Below are 25894 nucleotides of genomic sequence, written 5' to 3' on the forward strand. Positions count from 1 at the left end.
TTCTACTTGAATGTTTTAAAATCGGTAAGTTGTGTATGGTTGCTCACTATCTCCCAATGTTAAACTAATCTTTGATAAGCGGAGCTGTGCGCATGCCTGTTTGCATCCGAATGCAAAGCTCCTTCGTCACTGGGCAGAGGTGTTGGCTGCTCAGCACAGCACAGGTATCCATCATAGGCAGTCCCTCGAAATTGAGGAAGACTTGCTTCCACTCAGTTCTTAGGTGACTGAACAGTCCAATACGGGAATTATAGTCCGTCACAGGTGGGACAGTCGATGACTGAAAGGGTGGGTGGGACTGGTTTGCCGCACGCGCCTTCTGCTCGTTTTCTGCATGCTCTCGGCGACGAGACTCTAGGTGCTCAGCACCCTCCCGGATGCACTTCCTCCACTTAGAGCGATCTTTGGCCAGGGACTCCCAGGTGTCGGTGGGGATGTTGCATTTTATCAAGGAGGCTTTGAGGGTGTCCTTGAAACGTTTCCTCTGCTCACCTTGGGCTCGTTTGCCATGAAGGAGTTCAGAGTAGAGCGCTTGCTTTGGGAGTTTTGTGTCAGGCATGCGAACAATGTGGCCCGCCCAATGGAGCTGATCGAGTGTGATCAGTGCTTCGATGCCAAGGACATTGGCCTGATCGAGGGACGCCAACGTTGGTGCATCGGTCCTCCCAAGAGATCTGCAGGATCTTGGAGATATCGTTGGTGGTATTTCTCCAGCGATTTGAGGCGTCTACTGTATATGGTCCACGCTTCAAAGTCATACAGGAGGGCGGGTATCCCTACAGCCCTGTAGACCATGAGTTTGGTGGCAGATTCGAGGACCTGATCTTCGAACACTCTTTTCTTCAAGCAGCACAGGTATCAATGTGAAATCAGCAGCTGTAACATAATGCCTAGTGATGATAGTATCAACCACAAGCCTGAAGTAGTGTTTTTGTTCCTGTTGGTACCATCGATAGATAGTAGTGGGGATGTCGAGTTCCGTAAACTATCTGCAAACTGTGCACTCATTTTTTTAACATTTAGAATTACTTTTCTAGTATTTCAATTCCAAGACTTTAAGCTTGTTCGGTATGTTTCTAAAAAAGGTATAAACGTAGAAATTCACATACATTGTCAGCCAACATCAAAGCACCAGCCTCGATCACAAACCCATATGACTCTTCGTCTTTTACCACAGCTGCAGTTAGACCGGCAGCACTGCTGGCTTTCCCGCTGGTATAGACAGCACGAGGACTAAACTCTTCCACATGTCTGAGGACAACAAAAACATTTGAACAGAATAAAGTTCCAATAATTGTTACGCAATATGTATGACATCCAATAGGCACTTGGTCAACAATTCACATTCTGATACTACACTACAGTTCAAAATAATTGGAAGATGGTTTGAGAATAAATATTATGAATTATTAATATGGTGCATTTCCTGTTAGTATGAGCATATAAAGCAGTGCTATTTCCCAATAAGTCAGTCTAGATGAACTACAATAATGTTCAGTTACAATGTCAAACATTTAATACTTTATTGGCTAGGTTATGGCACCAATTCAAAGAAATGTGTTGAACTCACTGGCTGCATCCATCACTGCGGCAGACTTCAGACAATTAAAAAAGTCAACTTGCATTTATATAGTGCCTGGAACATGAAAAAAATTCAGTGCACTTCAAAGAGGTGCAAGGAAAATTGGATGATGTATCAAGGCAGATCTTTGCCAGAGGAAGGGAGGGAGTTTAAGAAAGGTCTTAAAGCAGAGAGAGTTGGAGGGATCTAGGGCGGAAATTCCAGAGCGCAGTTCATAGCAATGAATCAGCAGCCATCAATGGGAGAGAAAGATGGACAGAAGGAGGTGGCACAGGAAAACAGAATTTCATAAAGGGAATTGTGGTGCTGAAGAACTTTGCTTTTCCTCCCATCTTTGTATTGTTGGCAATGTGTGAGGACACACAAAATCTGCAAAAGACAGGCTAAGTGAGTGGGCAAAAATTTGGCAGATGGAGTACAATGTTGGAACGTGTGAGGTCATGCACTTTGGCAGAAAAAAAAAATCAAAGAACAAGTTATTATTTAAATGGAGAAAGATTGCAAAGTGCTGCAGTACAGCGGGACCTAGGGGTATTTGTGTATGAAACACAAAAGGTTAGTATGCAGGTACAGCAAGTGATCAGGAAGGCCAATGGAATTTTGGCCTTTACTGCAAAGGTGATGGAGTATAAAAGCAGGGGAGTCTTGCTACAATTGTACAGGGTATTGGTGAGGCCACACCTGGAATACTGCGTGCAGTTTTGGTTTCCATATTTACAAAAGGATATACTTGCTGTGGAGGCAGTTCAGAGAAGATTCACAAGGTTGATTCCAGAGTTGAGGAGGTTGACTTATGAGGAAAGGTTGAGTAGGTTGGGCCTCTACTCATTAGAATGCAGAAGAATGAGATGTGATCTTATCGAAATATATAAGATTATGAGGGGGCTTAAAGTGGATGCAGAGAGGATGTTTCCACTGATGGGGGAGATTAGAACTAGAGGGCATAATCTTAGAATAAGGGGCCTCCCATTTAAAACTGAGATGAGGAGAAATTTCTTCTGATGGTTGTGGGTGTGTGGAATTCGCTGCCTCAGAGCTGTGGAAGCTGGGACATTGAATAAATTTAAGACAGAAAGAGACAGTTTCTTAAACCATAAGGGAATAAGGAGTTATGCAGAGCGGGCAGGGAAGTGGACCAGAGTTCATGATCGGATCAACCATGATTGTATTAAATGGCAGAGCAGGCTCGAGGGGCTGTATGGCCTACTCCTGCTCCAATTTCTTATGATCTTATGGGGAAGGGCATAGCTATGGAGAGATTTAAATATAAGCATGAGAATTTTAAATGAGGTTTTCGGAACCCCGAGCCAAGAACACAAGAACAGAACCCAGATGAAGGGAGGGGAAGGAGGTTTTTTTTCTAGCTGTTGTCCTCAGACATGCAGCCAGGAAACCCAGGTTTCCCAGCAGGCCTGCCAAATTTAAAGGCAGAATCTTATTCAAATTTGTGAATCAGTTGTTTCGCAGCCAGCCAGATTGCGAGGCCAGCGGGAGTGAAGGCCTGCAACACCAGGCCTCAGCTGGGGAGCGGAGTGGAAGAAAGAGATTAAGGTCGGGTTGGACATTGGGAGGAGGCAAGGATCGTGGAATTGTGGGGTGTCAGCAGATCGGAGATTAACTTGTTGCACCGGAGGGAGGGACTCCTATTCCTCTTGGTTCAAACAGTGCTGGAAAAGCACTTGCCTGTTCCATCCAGCTGTCAAGGCCTGGGAAACCTGGCTGGCCCGTGTCAAATCCAAGAGCGCTAAAATGTGGTTAACCATCCTCTAATCGGTTACTGTTAAAATGGGAAGTGGGCGCGCACTGGAGGCAGTCGGGTTTCCCCATTTTAAACTTTTGTAACCCCCAACCCCCTCTCTTCCTGGGGGATTTAAATAACCCAAATTTATACAAACTGCTATATCCACTTTGTATACATTTAATTGGAATACCTACAAAAAGAAGTGTGTGTCCAGAGGATAATAAAACATAAGCTTTTCACTCATGTCAGCTGAATCCCTCAATGTCATCATCTTTCACCTGTAATTTTTATAAAATTCATCAATTCTCTATTTTGTTTTTCCTATTTGTATTTTTAATGTCTTTATAATTTTATTAGAATTGTAATGAAGCTTTCACAGTTTTAAGTATTTATCATAGAATTTTACAGTAAAGACAGACCCTCAAAAAGCAATGGATTTAACCCATTTCCTCTCCCCTTCCAATTTTTCTTTAAGTATTGATCCACTTCCTTTTTTATTTTCTGAACACGTGTTGATTCTCGAAGTTCTGTTCAAAGCATATTTTCCTGCCCTATTTGCTCCCTCTATTTCTAACAGTTTTGAATTCAAATAGCTGAAAAATGTTAATTATAATTATGTGACTATATTAAGGAAAATCGATAAATATTCTTAACTGCGTTCTAATCCGCAAGGACAGAACTTCGTATTTGCAGCTTAATCGCAGCAGGAGTGAAGAAAAGCTGTACGGAGGGAAATTGGATTCTCCCCTCCCCCAAGTGAATGAACCTCATTGAAGGTTAGTTGGCCAGGATCAGTCTCATTACATCCACCAACACCATCTGCTCAGCTACGTAGTTTGCTTATTACAAGAACCCACCCATTAGAGCACAGTAAATTATAATTGAGGATAGACTACTAAGACTTGTGCAGTAGTAGTGCTTTGCAATGCATGACACACAATCTACACAGAGGAATTCAATTAGATACGAGAAAGAAAAACACCTGTGCTTAGAATATACAAATAATATTGGCTTGTAAACAAATTAAAAGGAGATGCCTGCTTGACTATGACATCTGTTAGGTTTCTTAATACCTTCCTTCAATGAGTTATTTGGTTAATCTCACTGTCAAACACATGGTTGGCCACATGAATCCTTTATGCTCTCTCAAAAGTATAAATCTTTGCTTGGGTATAGCTCCACAGGCACTTTCTACCTCACCTAAGTGAGTCTACAAAACCAGGCTATCTTAACATAGGAGCATCTCGATTCAGCCAGCTAGCTCAATTCTGGCTGAACAGCATGGTTCCATTCCTGATCCCTATTCTGCTCAAAAGTGCATGTATGATCAGGTGTGCCAATCACTAGGCTCAACCATGACAAATGGAAACTTACACAAGTCACACACAGCTATAATTCTGCAAAGGAAAAAATTGGTGGAATAAACATGGTAGGCTAACCCAATTGATTTCCTAATTATTTTGCCCCTTTTTAAAAAAGATAGAAGTAGTTTTATATTGTAAATGCACCAGCTGAAAATGCTGCTTCTTAAACAATCCCATGGATAATTAACTCACATTAATGGAAATAATCTCTGACTGTTTACCAGCTGCAGGGTTACATGGTATGCTACTGTCCTCCAGTGGTTGAACAGAACTATACAAGTACAATTCTCCAATTATGTCAGTATATGTTAAGAGTATCTCGAATAAATCACAACATAAATAGATCTTAGTTCATCCATACAAAGAACCTACAGTATCACTAATGAAGCATCCAATTGATTCAAATGTCATTCCAGGGTTTTGTGTCAGCCATGGTGGCAACAGTCTTGCCAGAGTCAGAAAGTGGTGGGGTCGAGCCCTGCATGAATTGAACTCAATCTAGGTTGAAACTTCAGTGCATTACTGAGGGAGTGCTGTCTCTTGAATGAGACATTAAAAGGCTCCCCATCTGCCATAGCACTATTTGAAGAGCAACATTTACCCTTTAACAAACATTATGAAAAAAATGCTGGTTATTTATTACATTCCTGTTTGTTATTTGTTGGGGACAAGTTGGCTGCCACATTTTGCTACATTACAACAATGACTATACCTCAGAAGTATTTGATTTGCTGTGAAGTACTTTAGGGCATTTGAGGTTGTGAAAGGGGTCCTATATTTGCAAGTTTTTTCTTCGCCTGCACTATTCTATTTTGGAATCTAATCGCTGATCACTGAAAAATTTCTGATCATTTCTAAATATGCCTTTTAAGTAGTTTGAACATGCATCCTGTTGTCTCACTCAATTTATTTTCAAGTAACGACTAGCTTAAAATTTAAAACTCTGGTTTGTGACTCAAACCATATTATGGTCGCTATTTACAAGAAGCTCCTTTACTCCAAGATTGTTCATCAATTTTTGGTTTGATATTCATTACTAAATCAAGTGTGGCCTGTCCCTTGTCAGTACTAAAACATATTGGGTCAAAACTTGATGGAGCAGGGCATCTCGCGACAGGCGCCATTAATTAGACTTTTTCTTGCACCTTCAGCTTGAATATAATTTGTGCCGTAACATGCTGGCAGTGCGAGCCAATAAGGGCACAACAAGAGCAACAGAGCATCTGCACCTTAGTGCACGAGGAGACCAACAGTCTATCCCCTTAACCAAATGAGACTGAAGGATCGAGAAAGAAACAGAGGAATGACAGAGAAGGAGGGTGAATTCGAGTCAAATTGGAATAGAGCTTGGAGTTAAAAAGAGAAGGCAAGAGTAAAAATTTTAAGCTAAATATTATTTTGTCACCCTTTTTGAAAATGGAAACAATGTTTACCCATTGCAGTGTACTGGTACCTCCCTAGAGTTCAGTAGCTCTTGTAAAGACAATCAATGCCCTACAAATTTCCTCAATCTCAGTATTCTTTTCCTTGAGGTTTATTTGATTTGGGCTCTCAGCCTCAGATTTGTGTCAAAATCATTAATACTACTTGGAGCTTGGAACCTATTTTCCCCTTGTGCCATCAAGCTATACATATTCAGCAAAAAATGTGCACATTGATTTTGGTAGAACTCACTGAGCATCAATCACTCAGTTTCAGACCTCGTCATAGCCAAACATTGATGCAAAACCTGAATTCTGAATCAAGGAACTGTAGGAAAACCAAGGTCAGAGCGCGCCAAGGAGAAAATCTTAATGGCTAGAGTTATAGCTGACAAAGGAAGATGATTGCAGTTGTCAGAAGCCAATCATCACAGCCTCAATACACAGGAGCTCCTCAAGGAAGTGTCCTCAGCGAAGATGTCCCTCTAATGCAAGGTCAGGAATGGGGCGGTTAACAGATGATTAGACAGTATTCAACTCTATTTACAACACTTTTGATAATGATGCACCCATGCCAGCCTACAATAATCAGAGTCCTCCATCATTAACATCCTAGGGTTACTACTGAGCAGAAGCTTAATTGGACATGCCATTTCAACATCCTGGCTACAAGAGCAGGACAGAGGCTGGGTACTCTTGATGATTGAATGACTTCCTGACCCATCAAAGCTTTTCCACCATCTACAAAGCTCAATGCAGGAGTGTGATGGAATATTCATCACTTGCCTGGATAGATGCAGATGCAACACAAGAAGCTCAACACCATCCAGGAGAGCAGTCTGCTCGATTGCTGCCCACCAGTGGACTCGATATCCAACCTCTCCATCATAGTACATACTGTAGCCACAGCAGGCCAATCAACAGGATGCACTCCGGCAACTTGCCAAGCTTACTTTGACAGCAGCTCCCAGCCTTGCAATCCCCACCACCAAGAAGAAGAGCAAAAATGTTGTGGAAACACCATCAGCAGCTACAGTGCTTCCAAGTCATGCACCATCCTGACTCAGACATGTATGCCATTCCTTGGCCATTGTTGGTCAATATCCCAGAATTCACTACTTAACACCATCATGGGAGTGCCATCATCACAAGGACTTCAAAGAGAATTCTACCATCACCTTCTCAGGGCAACTCGAGATGGTAAAGTGATTTTTGAAGTTCACCAACATCCCCCGTATACAGGTTGAACCTCTTATCTGGGACTCCCTTATCCGCACCACCCCTCGTCCAGAACCATTCCCAGCCGCCGGGCGGTGCATGCGCAGAACGCGGCTGGTCAAAATCCTACTCACCACTATAATCTTTCTCCTCGATCGGCTGTCTCCGTCTCCTCACCCTGCTGGAACTCCTGTAACCACAGTCCTTCCTCTGGGAGGTCAGGACAACTCTTCGACCCCCCCCCCACCCCACCCCACAAAACCTCGGGCGACCTCCTACCCACCCAATGACCTCGCCTCGTTTGGCGAAGGCCAGGTCTGAGGGTGCCAGATAAGGGAGGTTCAACCTGTATAGATTATATAAAAAAGGTAGATATCAAGTTGAGCATGAAGCTGATTGAAAAGAATCAGAGGCCCTGGAGCCAAATGATTGCATTTATACTAATAAACCCAATAGGGAATTCAGGAAAAACTACTTTTCCCCCCAGAGAGTGGTTAGAATGTGGAACTCACTACCACAAGGAGTAATTGAGATGAATAGCATAGATGCATTTAAGGAAAATCTAGAAACACACAAGGATGAAAGGAATTGAAGGTTATGCTGATAGGGTTAGATGAAGAAGGGTGGGAAGAGGTTGGTGTGGAACATAAACACCAGTATGGACCAGTTGGCTGAATGGCCTGTATCTGTGCTGTACATTCTATGTAATTCTATATACTGTACTTGTGTTCATGTATATTCTTCACGATGCCTGGCTTAATATTCCCTGCAAGCAACTTTTCTCTCCACCAGGACCAATAAACACAGAAAGCAAACACATTCTTTGCATCCATTTTGCAATTTATCTTAGACAGTCATGCAGCAAATCGGTGTTGGAAGTCATTTCAGAAGAATTGGTAGTAATATTCCCCCACACAATGGAAGGCTCCAAAATTAAAATTTCATCATCTTTGAATTACACATGGCACCAATGGTGATGGGAGCAGACCCAAGAGTGGAGTGTGAGATTTTTCTTTGTACAATAAAGTTATTTTCATGACAGTGATCCATCTACAACAGTAGCTTAAAATTGTGATCATTTCTCATGCTTACTTAAGAAACTGGCTCTTGGACGTACTAGGGTCACCAACAATACAGATATTAATGTCACCACGGAGAGAAATACCATCTTTTGTAGTCTTCGCAACCCCACCAAACAGCATCAATAAGATTCCTCTCTTAATTTCATCACTACCTGTAATAGAAAATATTATCTTAGTTATAGGAAATAAAATCACAGTTTATAAGGATCATTCAGAATTACTTGTGCTGTAGGGTGCTGTTCACCATAAAATTGGCCTACAAAACAATTGGAAAGCTTGTTGGAATATTTTCAGGGAATAAAAAGTTCATGTACTTTGGGTGTTTGGATACCCAATGAATTCCAGAAATAGATTGAACAACATAATCCTGCCATCTTTATAGGAGTTACAACTTATTGCCTGATGATCAACTTTCAAATTGTATAATGATTTGTTCCCATTTTGTAATGTACACTTCAGAGATAATATACATGTAACAGGATTAAGAATCCTAAAATAGTCACTCTTTAAATTGATTGCGTTACTAACCTATACTTTTACCCAAATTGAATTATTAAATAGTTTCTGGTATGGAATAATTAACACAAGATGACTTTTTAAATATTAGTCAATCTAATATAGCGTTGCACATGGGTACTCAAAGCCAATTTGAATTTTTCAGGTCAAGGAGTTCAAGAGGAGGGAAGGGGGAAGCAAATTAAACGAGTTGAGGTGCAGTAGGGAGAGAGGGAGAAAACACGAGTAAAGGAGGGGGAAATGAAGGCAATATTCAGGAAGGGAAATGCTGCTCAGTAGGGGTAGGAAGGTTGAGGCATGGGATCTGTAATAGGGGAAATGAAGCAGGGTATGGTTAGTTCGTGAGGAAGTCGCTCAGATACTGGGAATTCCACTGGTGGTACAGGAATTCTCATACTAGTCATAGAAGCATAGAAAATAGGTGCAGGAGTAAGCCATTCGGCCCGTCGAGCCTGCACCACCATTCAATAAGATCATGGCTGATCATTCCCTCAGTACCCCTTTCCTGCTTTCTCTCCACACCCCTTGATCCTCTTAGCCATGAGGGCCATATCTAACTCCCTCTTGAATATATACAATGAACTGGCATCAACAACACTCTGCGGCAGGGAATTCCACAGGTTAACAACTCTGAGTGAAGTAGTTTCTCCTCATCTCAGTCCTAAATGGCCTACCTCTTATCCTAAGGCTATGTCCCCTGGTTCTGGACTTCAACATTGGGAACATTCTTCCTGCATTTAACCTGTCCAGTCCAGTCAGAATCTTATACATTTCTATGAGATCCCCTCTCATCCTTCTAAACGCCAATGTGTAAAGACCCTGTTAATCCAGTTTCTCCTCATATGTCAGTCCAACCATCCCTGGAATCAGTCTGGTGAACCTTCGCTGCACTCCCTCAATGGCAAGAATGTCCTTCCTCAGATTAGGAGACCAAAACTGAACACAATATTCCAGGTGAGGCCTCACTAAGGCCCTGTACAACTGCAGTAAGACCTCCCTGTTCCTATACTCAAATCCCCTAGCTATGAAGGCCAACATCCCATTTGCCTTCACCGCCTGCTATACCTGCATGCCAACTTTCAATGACTGATGAACCATGACACCCAGGTCTCATTGCACCTCCCCTTTTCCTAACCTGCCGCCATTCAGATAATATTCTGCCTTCGGGTTTTTGCCCCCAAAATGGATAACCTTGGACTTGCCACCTTTGACCATTGCCTTCCAACAATTTTTGAGGGGGCCCCATTTCCTTGTGTGGCAGCAGGGTTCCCCTCTATATACTCAGGTAGGGGTTGAGGATGGGGGAGGTGGAAGACTGCAGTTATAGGTTGAAAGCCTGTTCAGAATTTTGGAGCAAGGTTGGGGAGAAGGATAAGGAGGGAGGGCCAAATACTTACTTGGGGTGAAGGATAGGATGCCATAATCACAGTGCCACCTACCAGTACAGTTTCTTTGGAATCTTGACAACACACCATTTTTATTATATTACTGATGTTCACTCAAGCCTGTACATACCTTTTCCAGCATCAAGATATGGCTGTGAAAAATAAAATTAGAAATTGCAATATTGAAATTGTTGTGTCTATAGTGTACTTATGACTCCATAAGGCAATGTGTTGTACTTTAACTGCAGTGATCTTGGTCCTTTATTCCAAACTCGAGTGCATGGTGTGCAGCCTTTTATACAGGGCCCTGCCACCAGGGCAGTAAACCCCCGGTCTCTTCCAGTTGCACCCTCTAGTGGTGCCAGCATGTATGTACACTGTGTGAACCTTATTGTCAGTACATCAGGTAAACAAGTCTTCATCTTATACAATCTCAGTGACTACACAGAGTACATCCATAGTCAGCATATACAAGAGAAATATTTCACAGTTGTTGCAGTTTTGGATTCTGTCCCTCCCCTCACACCATTAAACAACCATTGGTAATCCAGGGCAATAAAGCATAACTACTTCTTGAAACTGTTCTGTCATATAAATAGCAATGAAAGTGAAATATTCAAATAAAAACAAAAAATGCTGGAAATCTCAGGTCAGGCAGCATCTGTGGAGAGAGAAACAGAGTTAACATTTCAGGTCGATGTCCCTTCGAAGGGTCATCGACCTGAAACATAGGCCCCAAGTTTCGTGCCGCGGCGAAAGCGGCGCACCTCCGAGCTGGGTGCCTGTTTTTCGCGCCGAAAACTGCGCCTAAAAAAAAATCCGATATTCTCGAGCTCCTTGGAGCTCGATGTCTGCTTGGCGTGGCGCGCTCTTCGCAGCAGGGGGCGGAGCCTAACACTCGCGCCGATTTTCTAAGCAGCAGGGGGCAGGTACAATTTAAATTAGCCTTCGTGGTGCCGGGAACTCTGCGCGTGCACGTTGGAGCGTGCGCAGTCTCACACAAACATTGGCACTCGGCCATTTTTAAAAATACTGCAGAAAAAGTGAAGATTTGTTTCTTGGATCCCTGCAAAGGCTTGTAATTTAATTTTTTTTTTATATTTGTGTGTGTGAGGGAGTGCTTTTAGCAGCACTGCTGAATAAATCACCTGCTGAAATCAGTGAGTTCAGCTTTTCACTGCTAAACTTGCAGAACAGGTGCTGCATTGGTACATGCAAATTAAGGACTGTGTGTTTGGAGAAATGAGAGTGCCAATTCAACTTTGCAATGGATCAACGTCCACCAAGAACAAAGAATTTCTTGCATGAGGAAGTGGAGACATTAGTTAATGTCATTGAGCAGAGATGGCAGGAGCTAGATACCAGCAACAGAGGTCGCATAAAAGTGCCACCAAAAGAAATGAAGAAACGCTGGAACCAAGTTGCAGAAGATTACTGCGCAGTGGTACATAACAGGAGATCTGGAAGTCAGTGTAAAAAAATGGCATGACCTTGGTCAAGTAGTTAGTGTAAGTAATATTTCCCATTTTTAATTTAATCGTAATTGTAACCTAGCTATCTGAATGTCCCACCTTGCAGACTGACACATTCTGTAAAGTTATATTTTACTCTTTGCAGAAGAAATTGGCACACAACAAAAGGGAGGCAACTCGGACAGGAGGAGGCATGCCCAATCTGCATCCACTGACACCCTTGGAACAGAGGGTAGCTGCTATGATGAGTCGTACATGGAGAAAAGCAATCGGTACAGCACAAGCTGGGCCCGCACGCGAGGAAGAGGGCAAGTCCTGAAAATGCATCATGGCCCTTCAAATCAACCTGCTGCCTGGCCTGCTATGTGTGAGAGTACTCATGCCACCCATCCGGCCCCCTCTCTTGCTGTTAAGCATTTGACTGTTCTGATGTATTTTGCAGAACATGATGACGACGACGACGACGACGCTGCTGCTGCCAACCCTGAGGGTACAGAACAAGAACCAGTACAACCAGCTGCGGACGATCCAGACTGGATGATGGCAGCGATGACTGAAATGTCTGCAGGGGAGAGCTTCTAATTTAATGTTTATGAGCCCCCATCAAGGGGCATCAGAGTTTCAACCGCTAGCATAGGTTTTAGTTCCACCTTCCATGGTTTCGCTTCCGATGTTGCGGGTCCCAGTGGTGCTGCTGGTATAATGCAGCATTCTACAGTTAGTGCACGACCGTCCCAGCCTGCGCCTCCTTCTCGCATAGGTTCTGGTTCCACCTACTATGGTTTTGATTCCGACGCTTCGGGTCCTAGTGTTGCTGCTGATATCATGGAGCAATTTACACCCATTCGTCCAACATCCCAGCCCACGGCTCGCACTCGAGTGCTGTCGTCTGGAACACCGAGCGTCCTACCGTTCCAGCCCGAGCCTCTCCCTCTAGTTCTGCCGTCTGCAACACAGAGCGTCCCACAGTCCTAGCCCGCGCCTCCCTGTGTAGTGGTGCCGCTTGCAACACCGAGCTTCCCACCGTCCGTGCCCGCGCCTCCCAGTGTAGTGGTGCCACGAGGCAGACCCAGGCAGAGGAGAAGGAGATTGGAGACACGCTCTCCTGAGATGCAGCGTGCAACAGATGCAGCTCAGGTTGTGGCATTGGGTATGGAGACCAATGAGCTTACCCGATCACTCATCGGTGGTGTCAATGCAGTAGGTGAAGAGTTGACGGTCCTGATGGGAGAAATAGCAGTAATGACACGGGAACTTAGGGAGGTAATGTCCGAGGGAGTGCAATCGACGGCACAGGCCGTCAGGGAGGGCCTGGTTGAGGTAGCTGCTGCAATAAGGGCACACAGCCCAGCCAATCAAATGACACCCCCATGAGGAAGTGAACGTTCACTGAGATGTGGATGAGACATGGTTGCAGCCTTTCTTTGCTGCTTTTCTTCTTGTTCTTGATGTAGCTGTAGTAGCGTTTTTCAAATTGAAATTGTTTTGTAAGTTTTGTAACTTTACAACTTATAAGGGATCTTATGGTTTTTAAGTGATCTTATAGTGTAAATGCTCACATTTTTTTGTATCTTATTTAATTTTGCACCTAAAAAGTGATCCTGAAGTTTAAGTGTTCTTCAGAGTGTAAAATTTTTCACATAGAAAGTGTTTTGTAACTTTACAAGTTTATAAGTGATCTTAAAGTTTTTAAAGTGATCGTCAAGAGTCATATTAAAAAGTATAGTTTGATACAACAAATATTTAATAGAGTGAAGTTAACTTTTCAATAAAATATTTTTTCATTAAAACTGTTTCATGTTCCATTAACACAACACAACATAGGAACAACTGCAAAGAATAAACATGTCCATATGCAAAAGTGGTCACAGAGCCCTCAGGCATCAGTAGTTGAAGCGTTCACGGATGAGCTGCTGGCGCAAGTCTCGAGCAATCGTTAAAGGGGCACGATGGACGGTCCTCCTCCGACCGCGTGCTCCGGCATCAGGCACTTGCATGCTTTTCTGATTGTCGTTATCATCCACATCCTGGTCTTCCGTAATACTATCATCATGCACTGGACCCTCACGTCGGTCTTCGGGTTCCACTACCAGCTCCTGCTGCCTCATGATGGCTAAGTTATGAAGCATGCAGCACACAACAGTAAAGTGACCGACAATCTGAGGAGAGTATTGCAACTGTCCTCCGGAATGGTCCAGGCATCGGAATCGCTGTTTCAATATGCCAATGGTCCTCTCAATGATGCAGCGCGTCGCAATGTGCGCCTTGTATTGACGGTCAGCTTCTGTCCGTGTCACACATATGGGCGTCATGAGCCAGGTGGTCAGGCCGTACCCTTTGTCTCCCAGTAGCCAGCTCTGCCCTTCTGGCTGCTGTTCAAACAGGTTAGATAGAATGCTGTCGCTTAGGATGAACGCATCGTAGGTGCTGCCAGGGTATCTCGCATCGACTGACATGATGCGCTGCTTGTCGTCACACACGAGCTGCACATTGATAGAGTGGAAACCTTTCCTATTTCAGTACTGCTCAGATTCCTCCACGGGTGCTCGCAAGGCTATGTGGGTACAATCAATGCAGCCCTGTACCTTTGGGAAGCCGGCAATCCTGAAGAAGCCCACAGCCCTCTCATGGATCGCTTGTGCGGTCATTGGGAAATTGATGAAGTCATTCCTTCGCGTATAAAGTGCAGCCGTGACCTGGTAAATGCAGGCATGTATTGCACGTTGAGAGATGACACACACATCTCCAGTTGTAGCCTGAAACGATCCCGAGGCATAGAAAGAAAGTGCAGCTGTTACCTTCACTTCAACAGACAAGGCAGTTGTCCTTCTGCTTCTGGGCTGCAAATCTGCTCTCACCATATCACAGATCTCAGTGACAACTTCTCTGCGAAAACGCAGCCTTTTCACACAATCAGCCTCGCTCATGTCCAGGTACGAGCGCCTGGTTCGATATTGTCGACGTGGGTAAGGTCTCCTGCCCATCAACCTACAGGCTATGACGTTCCTGGTGCGGTGAGCTCTAATCAATTCTCTCCTATGCAGTGAATTGATGGCAAACCATTGCATAATATATGGTGTTGACAATGCAGCACCCATTCTGCAAATTTAAATATAAAACTGTCGATGTGGCTGCCTCTCCCTGTCCAAATGGCCTCACAGCTCGAAGGCTGCTGCTGTATCTTTGGCTGCCGGCCAGCCACTGACGCCGCCCCTAAAGCGTGGCCGAATGGCCTCAAGAACCTTAATGAGCTGCATGTGTCCTGCGTTGATTCTTCGGCTGCCGGCCAGCCACTGACGCCGCTGATATCTCATGGCCGAATGGCCTCGGGTCCGTCCGGTGCTGCTTCTTCGCGACCAGCCACGAAGAGAACGAAGGCCTGCCTCAAGCACTGCAGCTCAGCTCGAAGCTTGCTGCCGCTGCCGTCGAGACACTGACGCCACACCGCTGCCCGTCTCCAACATGAAAGGCCTGCCTGAAGCACTTTCACACAGGTAGGAACATGGTTTATTTAATCTTTTCCTTGCTTATAAATTTTTATTCAGGTTGGATTTACTTGTATAATATTTGTGTAAGTATAACTAAGGATTGATTGTAGAATTTAATGACTTCCCTTCCCCCGCACCTTGTTCCCTATGCCCAATTTGTAACCTGCGCCTGATTTTCTAAAGTGTAGACAAGGTTTTTTCAAGCGTACAAAAATCTTCACTTACTCCATTCTAAGTTAGTTTGGAGTAAGTTTTCACTCACGAAACTTTGAAATCAGGCGTAAGTGGCCGGACACGCCCCCTTTTGAAAAAAAAATTCTGTTCCAAAGTGAAACTGTTCTACCTGACTAGAACTGGAGGAAACTAAATGTGTAGAATTCCGATTTCTAAGATACTCCGTTCTACACCAGTTGCTCCTAAAAATCAGGAGCAAATCATGTGGAAACTTGGGGCCATAGAATGGCTATTTATACTCTGGCTAAACTAGGCCATCACTTACCGTGAATGGTAGGGTAAAGGCTGGTGCAAATATTGTGATACAGATTTTTATCCTGACTCATTTCAAACACTTTTTCCCACTCCTGCACAGTCATCTGGTTCTTGATGTTTTCTGCTGTCTGATTTTCCTCTCTGAACACTGACCCACCAAACTTGATCAAGGAAAAGTAAGGGGAGGAAAGAGAAGCAAATGTTGTCATTAACTTAGAGACACTTGCATTACAGGAAATATGCAAAAATCATATTTAATAGGATTAAGGAGGCTGAAAATAGTTTTATAATTTTAGCCACATAATTCATAAGTAGTCTGGAATTTCCCAAAAGGCTTCGGAATGAGTACAGCGCAACAGTGGCGATGTACCGCATTTTTCAAGGAACTTTGTGCACAACTGATTTATGCCAATATTTCCCCACATTTCCTCATTCATTTGTACCTCTCGAGTTATCTTTGCCAAAACCCCACTTGGACATTAAAATAATCCCACCCACAGACAACAGGCCAGAGAAGACAAGAACATAAGAAATAGGAGCAGAAGCAGGCTATTTGGCCTCTCGAGCCTGCTCCGCCATTCAAAAAGATCATGACTGACCTGATCATGGACTCAGCTCCACTTCCCTGCCCGCTCCCCATAACCCTTTATTCCCTTAGCGCTCAAAAATCAGTCTATCTCTGCCTTAAATATATTCAATGACCCAGCCTCCACAGCTCCTTGGGGCAGAGAATGCCATAGATTTACAACCCCGAGAGAAGAAATTCCTCCTCATCTCAGTTTTAAATGGACTGCCACTTATTCTGAGTGTATGAAAGGAAGCTTACTGGGAACATAAAAAACTGACTGCAAAAGTGAAGATATGTGAAAAAATGTGTGAAGAGAAAAAGATCAGTGAAAACAAATGTAGTGCCCTTGCATTCCGACTCAGGTGAATTTATAATGGGGAACAAAAATGGCGGACCAGTTAAACAAATACTTTGGTTCTGTCTTCACGAAGGAAGACACAAATAACCTTCCGGAAATACTAAGGGACCAAGGGTCTAGTGAGAAGGAGGAACTGAAGAAAATCCTTATTAGGCAGGAAATGATGTTTGGGAAATTGATGGGATTAAGTCCCCGGGGCCTGATAGTCTGCATTCCAGAGTACTTGAAGTAGCCCTAAAAATAGTGGATGCATTGGTGATCATTTTCCAACAATCTATCGACTCTGGATCAGTTCCTATGGACTGAAGCTAATGTAACACCACTTTTTAAGAAAGGAGGGAGAGAAAAAACAGGTAATTATAGACCGGTTAGCCTGACATCAGTAGTGGGGAAAATGTTGGAATCAATTATTAAAGATGAAATAGCAGCACATTTGGAAAGCAGTGACGGGATCGGTCCAAGTCAGCATGGATTTATGAAAGGGAAATCCTGCTTGACAAATCTTCTAGAATTTTTTGAGGATGTAACTGGTAGAGTGGATACGGGAGAACCAGTGGATGTGGTGTATTTGGACTTTCAAAAGGCTTTTGGACAAGGTCCCACACAAGAGATTGTTGTGCAAAATTAAAACACATGGTATTGGGGGTAATGTACTGACGTGGATAGAGAACTGGTTGGCAGACAGGAAGCAGAGAGCCAGGATAAACGGGTCCTTTTCAGAATGGCAGGCAGTGACTGGTGGGGTGCTGCAGGGCTCAGTGCTGGGAAGCCAGCTATTTACAACATACATTAATGATTTGGATGAGGGAATTGAGTGTAATATCTCCAAGTTTGCAGATGACACTAAGTTGGGTGGCGGTGTGAGCTGTGAGGAGGACAATAAAAGTCTGCAGTGTGACTTGGACAGATTAGGTGAGTGGGCAAACGAGTGGCAGATGCAGTATAATGTGGATAAATGTGAGGTTATCCACTTTGGTGGCAAAAACACGAAGGCAGATTATCTGAATGGCAGCAGATTAGGAAAAAGGGAGGTGCAACAAGACCTGGGTGTCATGGTACATCAGTCATTGAAAGTTGGCATGCAGGTACAGCAGGTGGTAAAGGCAAATGGTATGTTGGCCTTCATAACTAAGGGATTTGAGTATAGGAGCAGGGAGGCCTTACTGCAGTTGTACAGGGCCTTGGTGAGGCCTTATCTTGAATACGGTGTTCAGTTTTGGTCTCCTAATCTGAGGAAGGATGTTCTTGCTATTGAGGGAGTGCAAAGGTTCACCAGACTGATTCCCAGAATGGCAGGACTGACATGAGGAGAGCCTGTATTCACTGGAGTTTAGAAGGATGAGAGGGGATCTCATAGAAACATAAAATTGACAGGACTGGACAGGTTAGATACAGGAAGAATGTTTCCAATGTTGGGGAAGTCCAGAACCAGGGGACACAGTCTAAGGATAAGGGATAAGCCATTTAGGACTGAGATGAGGAGAAACTTCTTCACTCAGAGTTGTTAACCTGTGGAATTCCCTACTGCAGAGAGTTGTTGATGCCAGCTCATTGGATATATTCAAGAGGGAGTTGGATATGGCCCTTACGGCTAAAGGGATCAAGGGGTATGGAGAGAAAGCAGGAAAGGGGTACTGAAGTTGATGATCAGCCATGATCTTATTGAATGGTGGTGCAGGCTCGAAGGGCCAAATGGCCTACTCCTGCACCTATTTTCTATGTTTCTAATTGCTGGTGTTTTATATTGGTTTATTTAGCAATTTTATTTTATTTCTCCTTACTGACACTATTTTCTATATCCTTGACTTTAACATGATACCAAAATGTTACATTAAAGAGAAAAGCAAGTACAGTTGCATTTTCTTAAACATGCTGTGTTTAATGTGCATAAATGATGGTTTCATAGCTTCATATTAAGATAAGAGGGAATTGAAGAAATATGGCACACATTCTTTGCTTTCCTCAGACCCCAATTGTTTGTTGATTTTTGCTTATTTTACACCGATTTTACACTGAAATTTGGGCCATGTTCCCATTTTCAAGGTTGGTGTACAAAATGCAGAGCTTACAGTCAATGGCAGGGCAAATAAAATGGGTAATGTGCAAGGTGCCAGAGTTGGAAGAATGCAATGTTATGAGGGTCGTTGGGCTTGAGGAGGTTACAAAAATAGGTAGGGAGAAGCTATGAAGAGATTTGAACACAAAGGATAAGAATTTTAAAATCAGAGGTGCCGGGGGAAGGGGTGAGAGGCAGGACCCAATTGTAGGTCAGCAAGCACAGGGGAGATGGGCAAGCAGGACTTAGGTGCAGGTTAAGATACAAGCAGCACGTTTTGGATCAACTGAAGATGACAGGTCAACCAGGAGATTATTGGAATAGTCAAGCTTGGTCATGACAAAGGCATGCTTGAGGCAGGGCTGGAGATGGGCAAAGTTAGAGGTGGAAGTAGGTGATCTCTGATGTCGGCAATATGGGATTGGAACCTCAACTCAGGGTCAAATAGGACACCGAGATTGCAAACAGTCCGGCTAAGAAACAGTGGCCAGTGAGGATGGTGAAAAATCAGTGGCTGGAAAACAAATGTATTATTGAAGGAAATTGCAGTTCATCCAGGACTGGATGTCAGACAGAGGCAGTGGAGTGATTGAGATACATGGTGGAGACGTAGGTCTGGGTATCTTCAGAAATGTTGCCAAGAGGTAGCTTGTTGAGGAGAAATAGGAGGAGGTCTTACGATAGATCTTTGGTATACTCGTGTTTCATATGAAGTTAGGCTCTAAATAAAAGTGTTGGCTTCTCACCACTGCAATTTGAACTGCAAGTAGGGACTTAATAAAAATCAGCATTTTTATTATGAAACCAAACTAAAACAAAAGTCCTTTCCATCCTGACTTTAGTCTTATAAAAACAAATAGTTCATTGCTCTTACCCGGGGGTTAGTAGGCGCTACATAACAAGCCAAGAAACCCAACCTGTAGGAAAGATCTCGAACTCCCAGTGCTTTCAGGCCCTGTATGCCATCAAGCGCAGAACTTTGCGTCCCTGAAACTCGACTACTTGTCTCTGCCCTTGTACCTGATTGATACAAAGCAACATTTTATTGACCAGCAAGAGATAGGGACAACTGACATGTCTGCCAAAAATTTGGAAATAGTTTTGGGTAGTTAAACAAATGTTTGTAAAGATATTTACCAAAACATTTACAGCAAAAATTTGATTTTCACCATTTTATGCCAGCGCTGGCTTTTCTTTAAAAGGGGAAAATACACTTCCACCAGGTAGTCTATAAAATTAGTTTGCAGGATGGTGTAGAAAAAATTTACTGAACCAAATTTATTGAAGCAACAGATTAGATAATGGGCAAGATAAAAACACCACCACACTCAGAGATACAGGCTTTAAAGATAGTTGTATTCATTATCTACCAATTTGCAAACAAGGTGCAGGTAGCTTCCTTTTGGTCTGGTCTCCTAAAGTCTTTATATTCTACTGGATTTGCACTTTCATTTATAGTTTATTCTTCCCTCCTCACTTCCCAACACCTTCCTTTTTCCAAGTTATTTAAACTATTTTGTGTTTTTCTCCTCTTTCCCTCCCCTTTTTTCTTCCAAGTGAACTACAGAAATTTACAGCACAGGGGATGCCATTTGAACTATCTGTGCTGACTCTTTGCTCGAGTAATCAAAAATTAACCCCACTGCTCAACCTCCTTCTTACCTTAAAAAAAGATACAATATCTGCCTCAACCATTATGGAAAAGCATCGATTTCCTACAACCTTGTACTCAAGAATTTTCTTTAACCTCTTTTTTCACTTCAGGAAATTTTAAAGTTGATCCTATCTCTCCCCCAGTCAGAAGAAATAAACCTTCCTTATTCACGATCAGAACCCTTCATATTTTAAACACCGATTAAATTGCCCCGTAGCCTTCTCTGCTCCAATGGAAATAATCCCAGTATTTCATTTCTGGCAGCATCCTGGTGAATCTGCACTATAAACTCTAATTTTAATATCCTTTCTAAAATGGGCCATTTAAAACTGCAGACAATACTGTAACTGTGGCCTAACCAAACTTGTGCAAATGCAGTACTTCTTTAGTTTTCTCCCCCATTTATAGAACCCAAAATGCTAATGTCCTTTTTTATGGTTTTATATCTGCATTCACACTTTTTCAGGGAATTCTGTATTTGAGCCCACAAGTCTCTCTGTTCATCCATATCAGTCATTGTCTTTACATTGAGTGCATCATCCCATTCCTGTTTTTTTTCTTCCCAAAATACATTACATTTATCCACATTAAATAGATTAGTAATTTAACTGATAAGTGCTTATTTGAACCAATCATGGCCATTTGCTCTTTGGAAGTAATGCATCACACTTGTGAGGTGCAATGCTCGGAGGCCACACTTTCAGGTGTGACATAGTAAAATATGTGATGTTATGGACACATGCGAGACCAAGGAGTTTTAACTATATAGATGGATCTAAAGAGCAATTTTGTGCAAGACTAACATAGTGAAAGGAATAAGGTAACAAACAACCTCAAGCTTATGGAAGAGATTGCCACCTGTGCAAGCCCAATTTGTTTGAAGTATTCAAGAAAGAGATTTTGATGAATTGCTGATTCAGAAGAGGAAGTAGAGACGAGGTGAGGAAAAGATGAAAAGTTGATCAGGTCATGTATAACAGACCAGGTTGGAGTCAATTGCCTGGTTTCTTCTGAACATTGTTATTAGGTGCATTAAACTTGATTTGGGAATATATTTGTTGTATTGCAATGTGTAAATAATAAAACATTTGGATTCTGATTGCTTAATTGGAATTCCTTTAACTCAATTATAGTGGATGGGTGTTGCCATTTTAATAAGTTAACATATTCTTACCTGGTGTAGCTAGTTGGTTAACATCAGGGACTACAATCAGTGTACCGGTGAAGTCACATCTGTCCCCAGCCTGAGCCATTTCCACAGCCTCTGCCCTCATTATGACCTCCACACTGCGTGGAATGCTGCCACGAGGAAGCTCCGCCTGGGTTTCTTGAATTCGTACCTACAATAAAAAGTACATTTTCCCCAAACTGCAAGTTAATTTTTACCTTTCAGTTTTCTATGATTCTTCTGCACCACTTTTTCCCCCATTCGGTGGTCAGGCAGGTAACTTGTTCACGTGCCCATCAAATCACCTCCGTTACTGATGGCCTGCAGATAGGCTGGGCATGCACCCAGGACATTGCCCTGACAAGGTACAATTCATTAATGTATGCAGGGTAATCGCAGGCTTGAACCACACCATGGTACAGAAAGTAAATTAGAGATTACAGGATTGAGTTTTTAAATTTTTTGAGGGCTGGTGTGTTTACGTCGGCACGTTTTCGATTTGTTTGAAGTCAGCAAACTCTGAACACAGTCAAAGGAGGAAAAAGTAGCTAATAGACAAAAAAAGTCAGTCACTGGGGAAAAAAATTAAAACAAGTTTTGGAGAAATCAATGGTAGTAACTAGTATAAAGTTTAGGGAAAGGCATTTACATGGTGAGGAAAGAGGCGAGAATGAAGAACAAAAGCAGAGACCTGCAGCAGCCAGAAGTAAAGAACAGAGACTTGGAACAGCTGGCCAGAAGCTAGTTACCAGATAAGGAGGGATGAGCAGTAGGTGCCCCAGGTTATAGTTTTTAGTTAAAACTGAAGTCTTCCAGGCGCAGGAAAAAAAGATAGCTGACTGTACCAATGACACTGCATCGTCCCTTACTAACACTGCCACAAAGTCAAAGTTTAATGGCCTCTGGGCACTCTTTTTCCCATTTTAAGATGAAGGACAAATTTCCAAATATATATGTAGTGTAGGCTAATGGAGCAATTACTTAACACTGGCAAAGTCCTTCGGGATTCAAAGCAACTGCAGAGAATTTAGCCTAATATCAGCCAACAGGCAAAATGAAGCTTCCACTCCAAGAAGTAAACTGAAGAAGTAGCTGTACAGCAATAACTAAGAGAAACACAACCAACTGGGACTGGCAGTGGAAAGACATGACCCTGGTTATAATCGCACTTTGCTAGTGGCGCGTTTCAGGGATCAAGTGGTTCCAGATTGGCTTACACATCAATCAAAAGTTTTGATTTCCTACCTATCCTGATAGTCAATCCCAAAGATCTAGGTTAGGGAAGCAAATTTTACTTTTTAAATATAAAACAGGCAACAGATATTTTTATAATTTAAAAATAAACATTGGGCGGTATTTTGAACCAGATTACCACTGGATCAACGTGATGTATTTGAAACATGGAGAAGTTTACTCATTGGTGTGCAACAGATGACAATTGTGATACCATTCAAAGAATTACATGTGCTCATATGAACATTTGCTCCATTCAAATGTGGTAAAGAAAGGCTGTGGTGAGCATAAAGGTTGGCCATGCAACCATAGAGCAAGGGATAACTGAAGGAATACAGAATTTACTCACTGTATTGCCCAAACTAACCTTCTGAAAATCCACAAAACGAGATTTGCTGGTATCCAATATAAACCTGCGGCGATTAGCACAAACTGGGTTCTTGCAAATGGCTGGCTGTGTGTACTTGAACTGCTGCTCCACATCCTTGGTAACTGATTGGCAGTCCATACATAGGAAAGTACCGGTGATCAACTCGGGGTGAACAGGGTGTGTTCGTACCACCTGCCCACTAATGCGCAACAACGTCCCAATCTTTGCTGCTGTAAGTTCTCGAATTCTATTCGCCAAAAGAGAATTGAAAGCAAAATTTGTATGCAAAATGCAGATATATTTATCACTATTTTCTAAGGCCTTCAGCGATAACCCTTTTAGTATTTTAGATTACTCTACTTATAAGCAAGTAGCAAAGCCATATAGGCCAAGTCCCAATTGGAAATCATGCTTGACAAATCTTCTAGAATTTTTTGAGGGTGTAACTAGTAGAGTGGACAAGAGAGAACCAGTGGATGTGGTGTATTTGGACTTTCAAAAAGGCTTTTGACAAGGTCCCACACAAGAGATTAGTGTGCAAAATTAAAGCACATGGTATTGAGGGTAATGTATTGACGTGGATAGAGAACTGGTTGGCAGACAGGAAGCAAAGAGTAGGAATAAACATGTCCTTTTCAGAATGGCAGGCAGTGACTCGTGGGTACCACAAGGTTCAGTGCTGGGACCCCAGCTATTTACAATATACATTAATGATTTAGATGAAGAAATTTAATGGTAATATCTCCAAATTTGCAGAGGACACTAAACTGGGTGGCAATGTGACCTGTGAGGAGGATGCGAAGAGGCTGCAGGGTGACTTGGACAGGTTAGGTGAGTGGGCAAATGCATGGCAGATGCAGTATAATGTAGATAAATGAGGTTATCCACTTTGGTGGCAAAAACAGGAAGGCAGAATATTATCTGAATGATGACGGATTAGGAGAAGGGGAAGTGCAACGAGACCTGGGTGTCATAGCACATCAGTCATTGAAAGTTGGCATGCAGGTACAGCAGATGGTGAAGGTGGCAAATAGCATGTTGGCCTTCATAGCGAGAGGATTGGAGTATAGGAGCAGCGGAGGTCTTACTGCAGTTGTACAGGGCCTTGGTGAGGCCACACCTTGAATACTGTGTACAGTTTTGGTCTCCTAATCTGAGGAAGGACATTCTTGCTATCGAAGGTTCACCAGACTGATTTCCGGGATGGCAGGACTGACATATGAAGAAAGACTGGATCGACTAGGCTTATATTGACTGGAATTAAGAATGAGAGGGGATCTCAGAAACATATAACATTCTGATGGGATTGGACAGGTTAGATGCAGGAAGAATGTTCCTGATGTTGGGTAAGTCCAGAACCAGTGGTCACAATCTAAGGATAAGGGGCGAGCCATTTAGGACCGTGGATGAGGAGAAACTTCTTCACTCAGAGAATTGTGAACCTGTGGAATTTTCTACCACAGAAAATTGTTGAGGCCAGTTCGTTAGATTATATTCAAAAGGGAGTTAGATTTGGCCCTTATAGCTAAAGGGATCAAGGGGCATGGAGAGAAAGCAGGAATGGGGTACTGAAGTTGCATGATCAGATTGAATGGTGGTGCAGGCTCGAAGGGCCGAATGGCCTACTCCTGCACCTATTTTCTTTGGATCATTGAGTTAGTCATCCTTCGTTGGGGTGGTGTGAAGGTTGCTAGCATCAGAATCCAATTCCCGAATATTGATAGGGAAAGGCAGGATAAGGCTTGTGGTCAAACAATCAGCTGACAATCTCAGCTCACACATAGAATGAGCATCGTCAGAAATGTACCTTGTACGAGTCATGGAGGTGGAGAAAACTTGACAACCAAAAAAAAAGCTATTTAGTTTAAAAGGAAAACACATTCTGTTGAATTGTGCCAAAATGAATTATTAAAAAAAAAGAAGAGGCTTGTATCACATTTATACTTTAGAACCAAAGATTACAGGCAGCCTGGGAGCATACATTTTGTGCAAGCCCTCTCCCCTAATTTTGCATCATGACTTTCCAATTCAGTATCATGAATAGGAATAATTGGTTTGGAATTGTGCTGTAAAGGACTTTGGGACATCTGGTGCTCACGAAAGGCGCTATATAAATGCAAGTCTATCTTTCCCCTTGCCCTGGTCATGCTGTCGCAAGCCCAGCACAAGGAGGGAACAGAAAGCCGGAGGCACAGTCCTGCCATCAGTTTTGCACCATCCCCAGGGACATTGTGCCAGGGGCAAAAGAACCTTGCGGTTCATGGTTCAAGTCTCAATACTGTATGCATTTGGGGCATCCGGAGGGTGTGTCCAATCTGTCCTGGAAATTGCACTGCTTTGCTCCATTACAGCAGATGCACCAGAATAAGTTGGAATAGAATACAAGTGTGTTCCCATACCTCTGAAAGCAGTATTGATATCTGATAAGAAAACATCACTTTTTTTTTTTAAATGGATTTTCTTTTGCTGGACTGGTTTCGAAGCATTGTTTAGTCTTTTTCTAGTTCCTGTTTATTTTTATTTAGCCTTTTTTGCATCTATCTATTATGGGTGCTGGAAGGTTACTAATCTTCAGAAAAGCACAGAAGGAGACCATGAACTAAAAATTGATTAATCCAAGCTTTTGGAATTTAATATAAGCTTTTGGAATTAAGCTGGACAATTAAGGATATTCTGTGGTCAGGAACCAAAACTGACTTCATGCATAACAACAATAGAGTTGTTACATG

General features: G+C 42.8%; 1 protein-coding gene across 1 annotated transcript in view; it reads right to left on the bottom strand.

Annotated features, from left to right (window-relative positions):
* The window catches only part of mcm6l (MCM6 minichromosome maintenance deficient 6, like), an 87580-nt gene that overhangs the window by 51035 nt on the left and 10651 nt on the right, over positions 1-25894 (bottom strand). The window contains exons 4-9 of the mRNA XM_070880029.1: positions 23163-23412; positions 21569-21734; positions 19615-19760; positions 15765-15919; positions 8419-8556; positions 1110-1251 (exon numbers count right to left, since the gene is read on the bottom strand). Coding sequence (XP_070736130.1) covers positions 1110-1251; positions 8419-8556; positions 15765-15919; positions 19615-19760; positions 21569-21734; positions 23163-23412 — 997 coding nt within the window. The remainder of the gene's footprint in view (positions 1-1109; positions 1252-8418; positions 8557-15764; positions 15920-19614; positions 19761-21568; positions 21735-23162; positions 23413-25894) is intronic.

Source organism: Pristiophorus japonicus, chromosome 5 (assembly GCF_044704955.1).
Source record: "Pristiophorus japonicus isolate sPriJap1 chromosome 5, sPriJap1.hap1, whole genome shotgun sequence".
Lineage (NCBI taxonomy): Eukaryota > Metazoa > Chordata > Chondrichthyes > Pristiophoridae > Pristiophorus > Pristiophorus japonicus.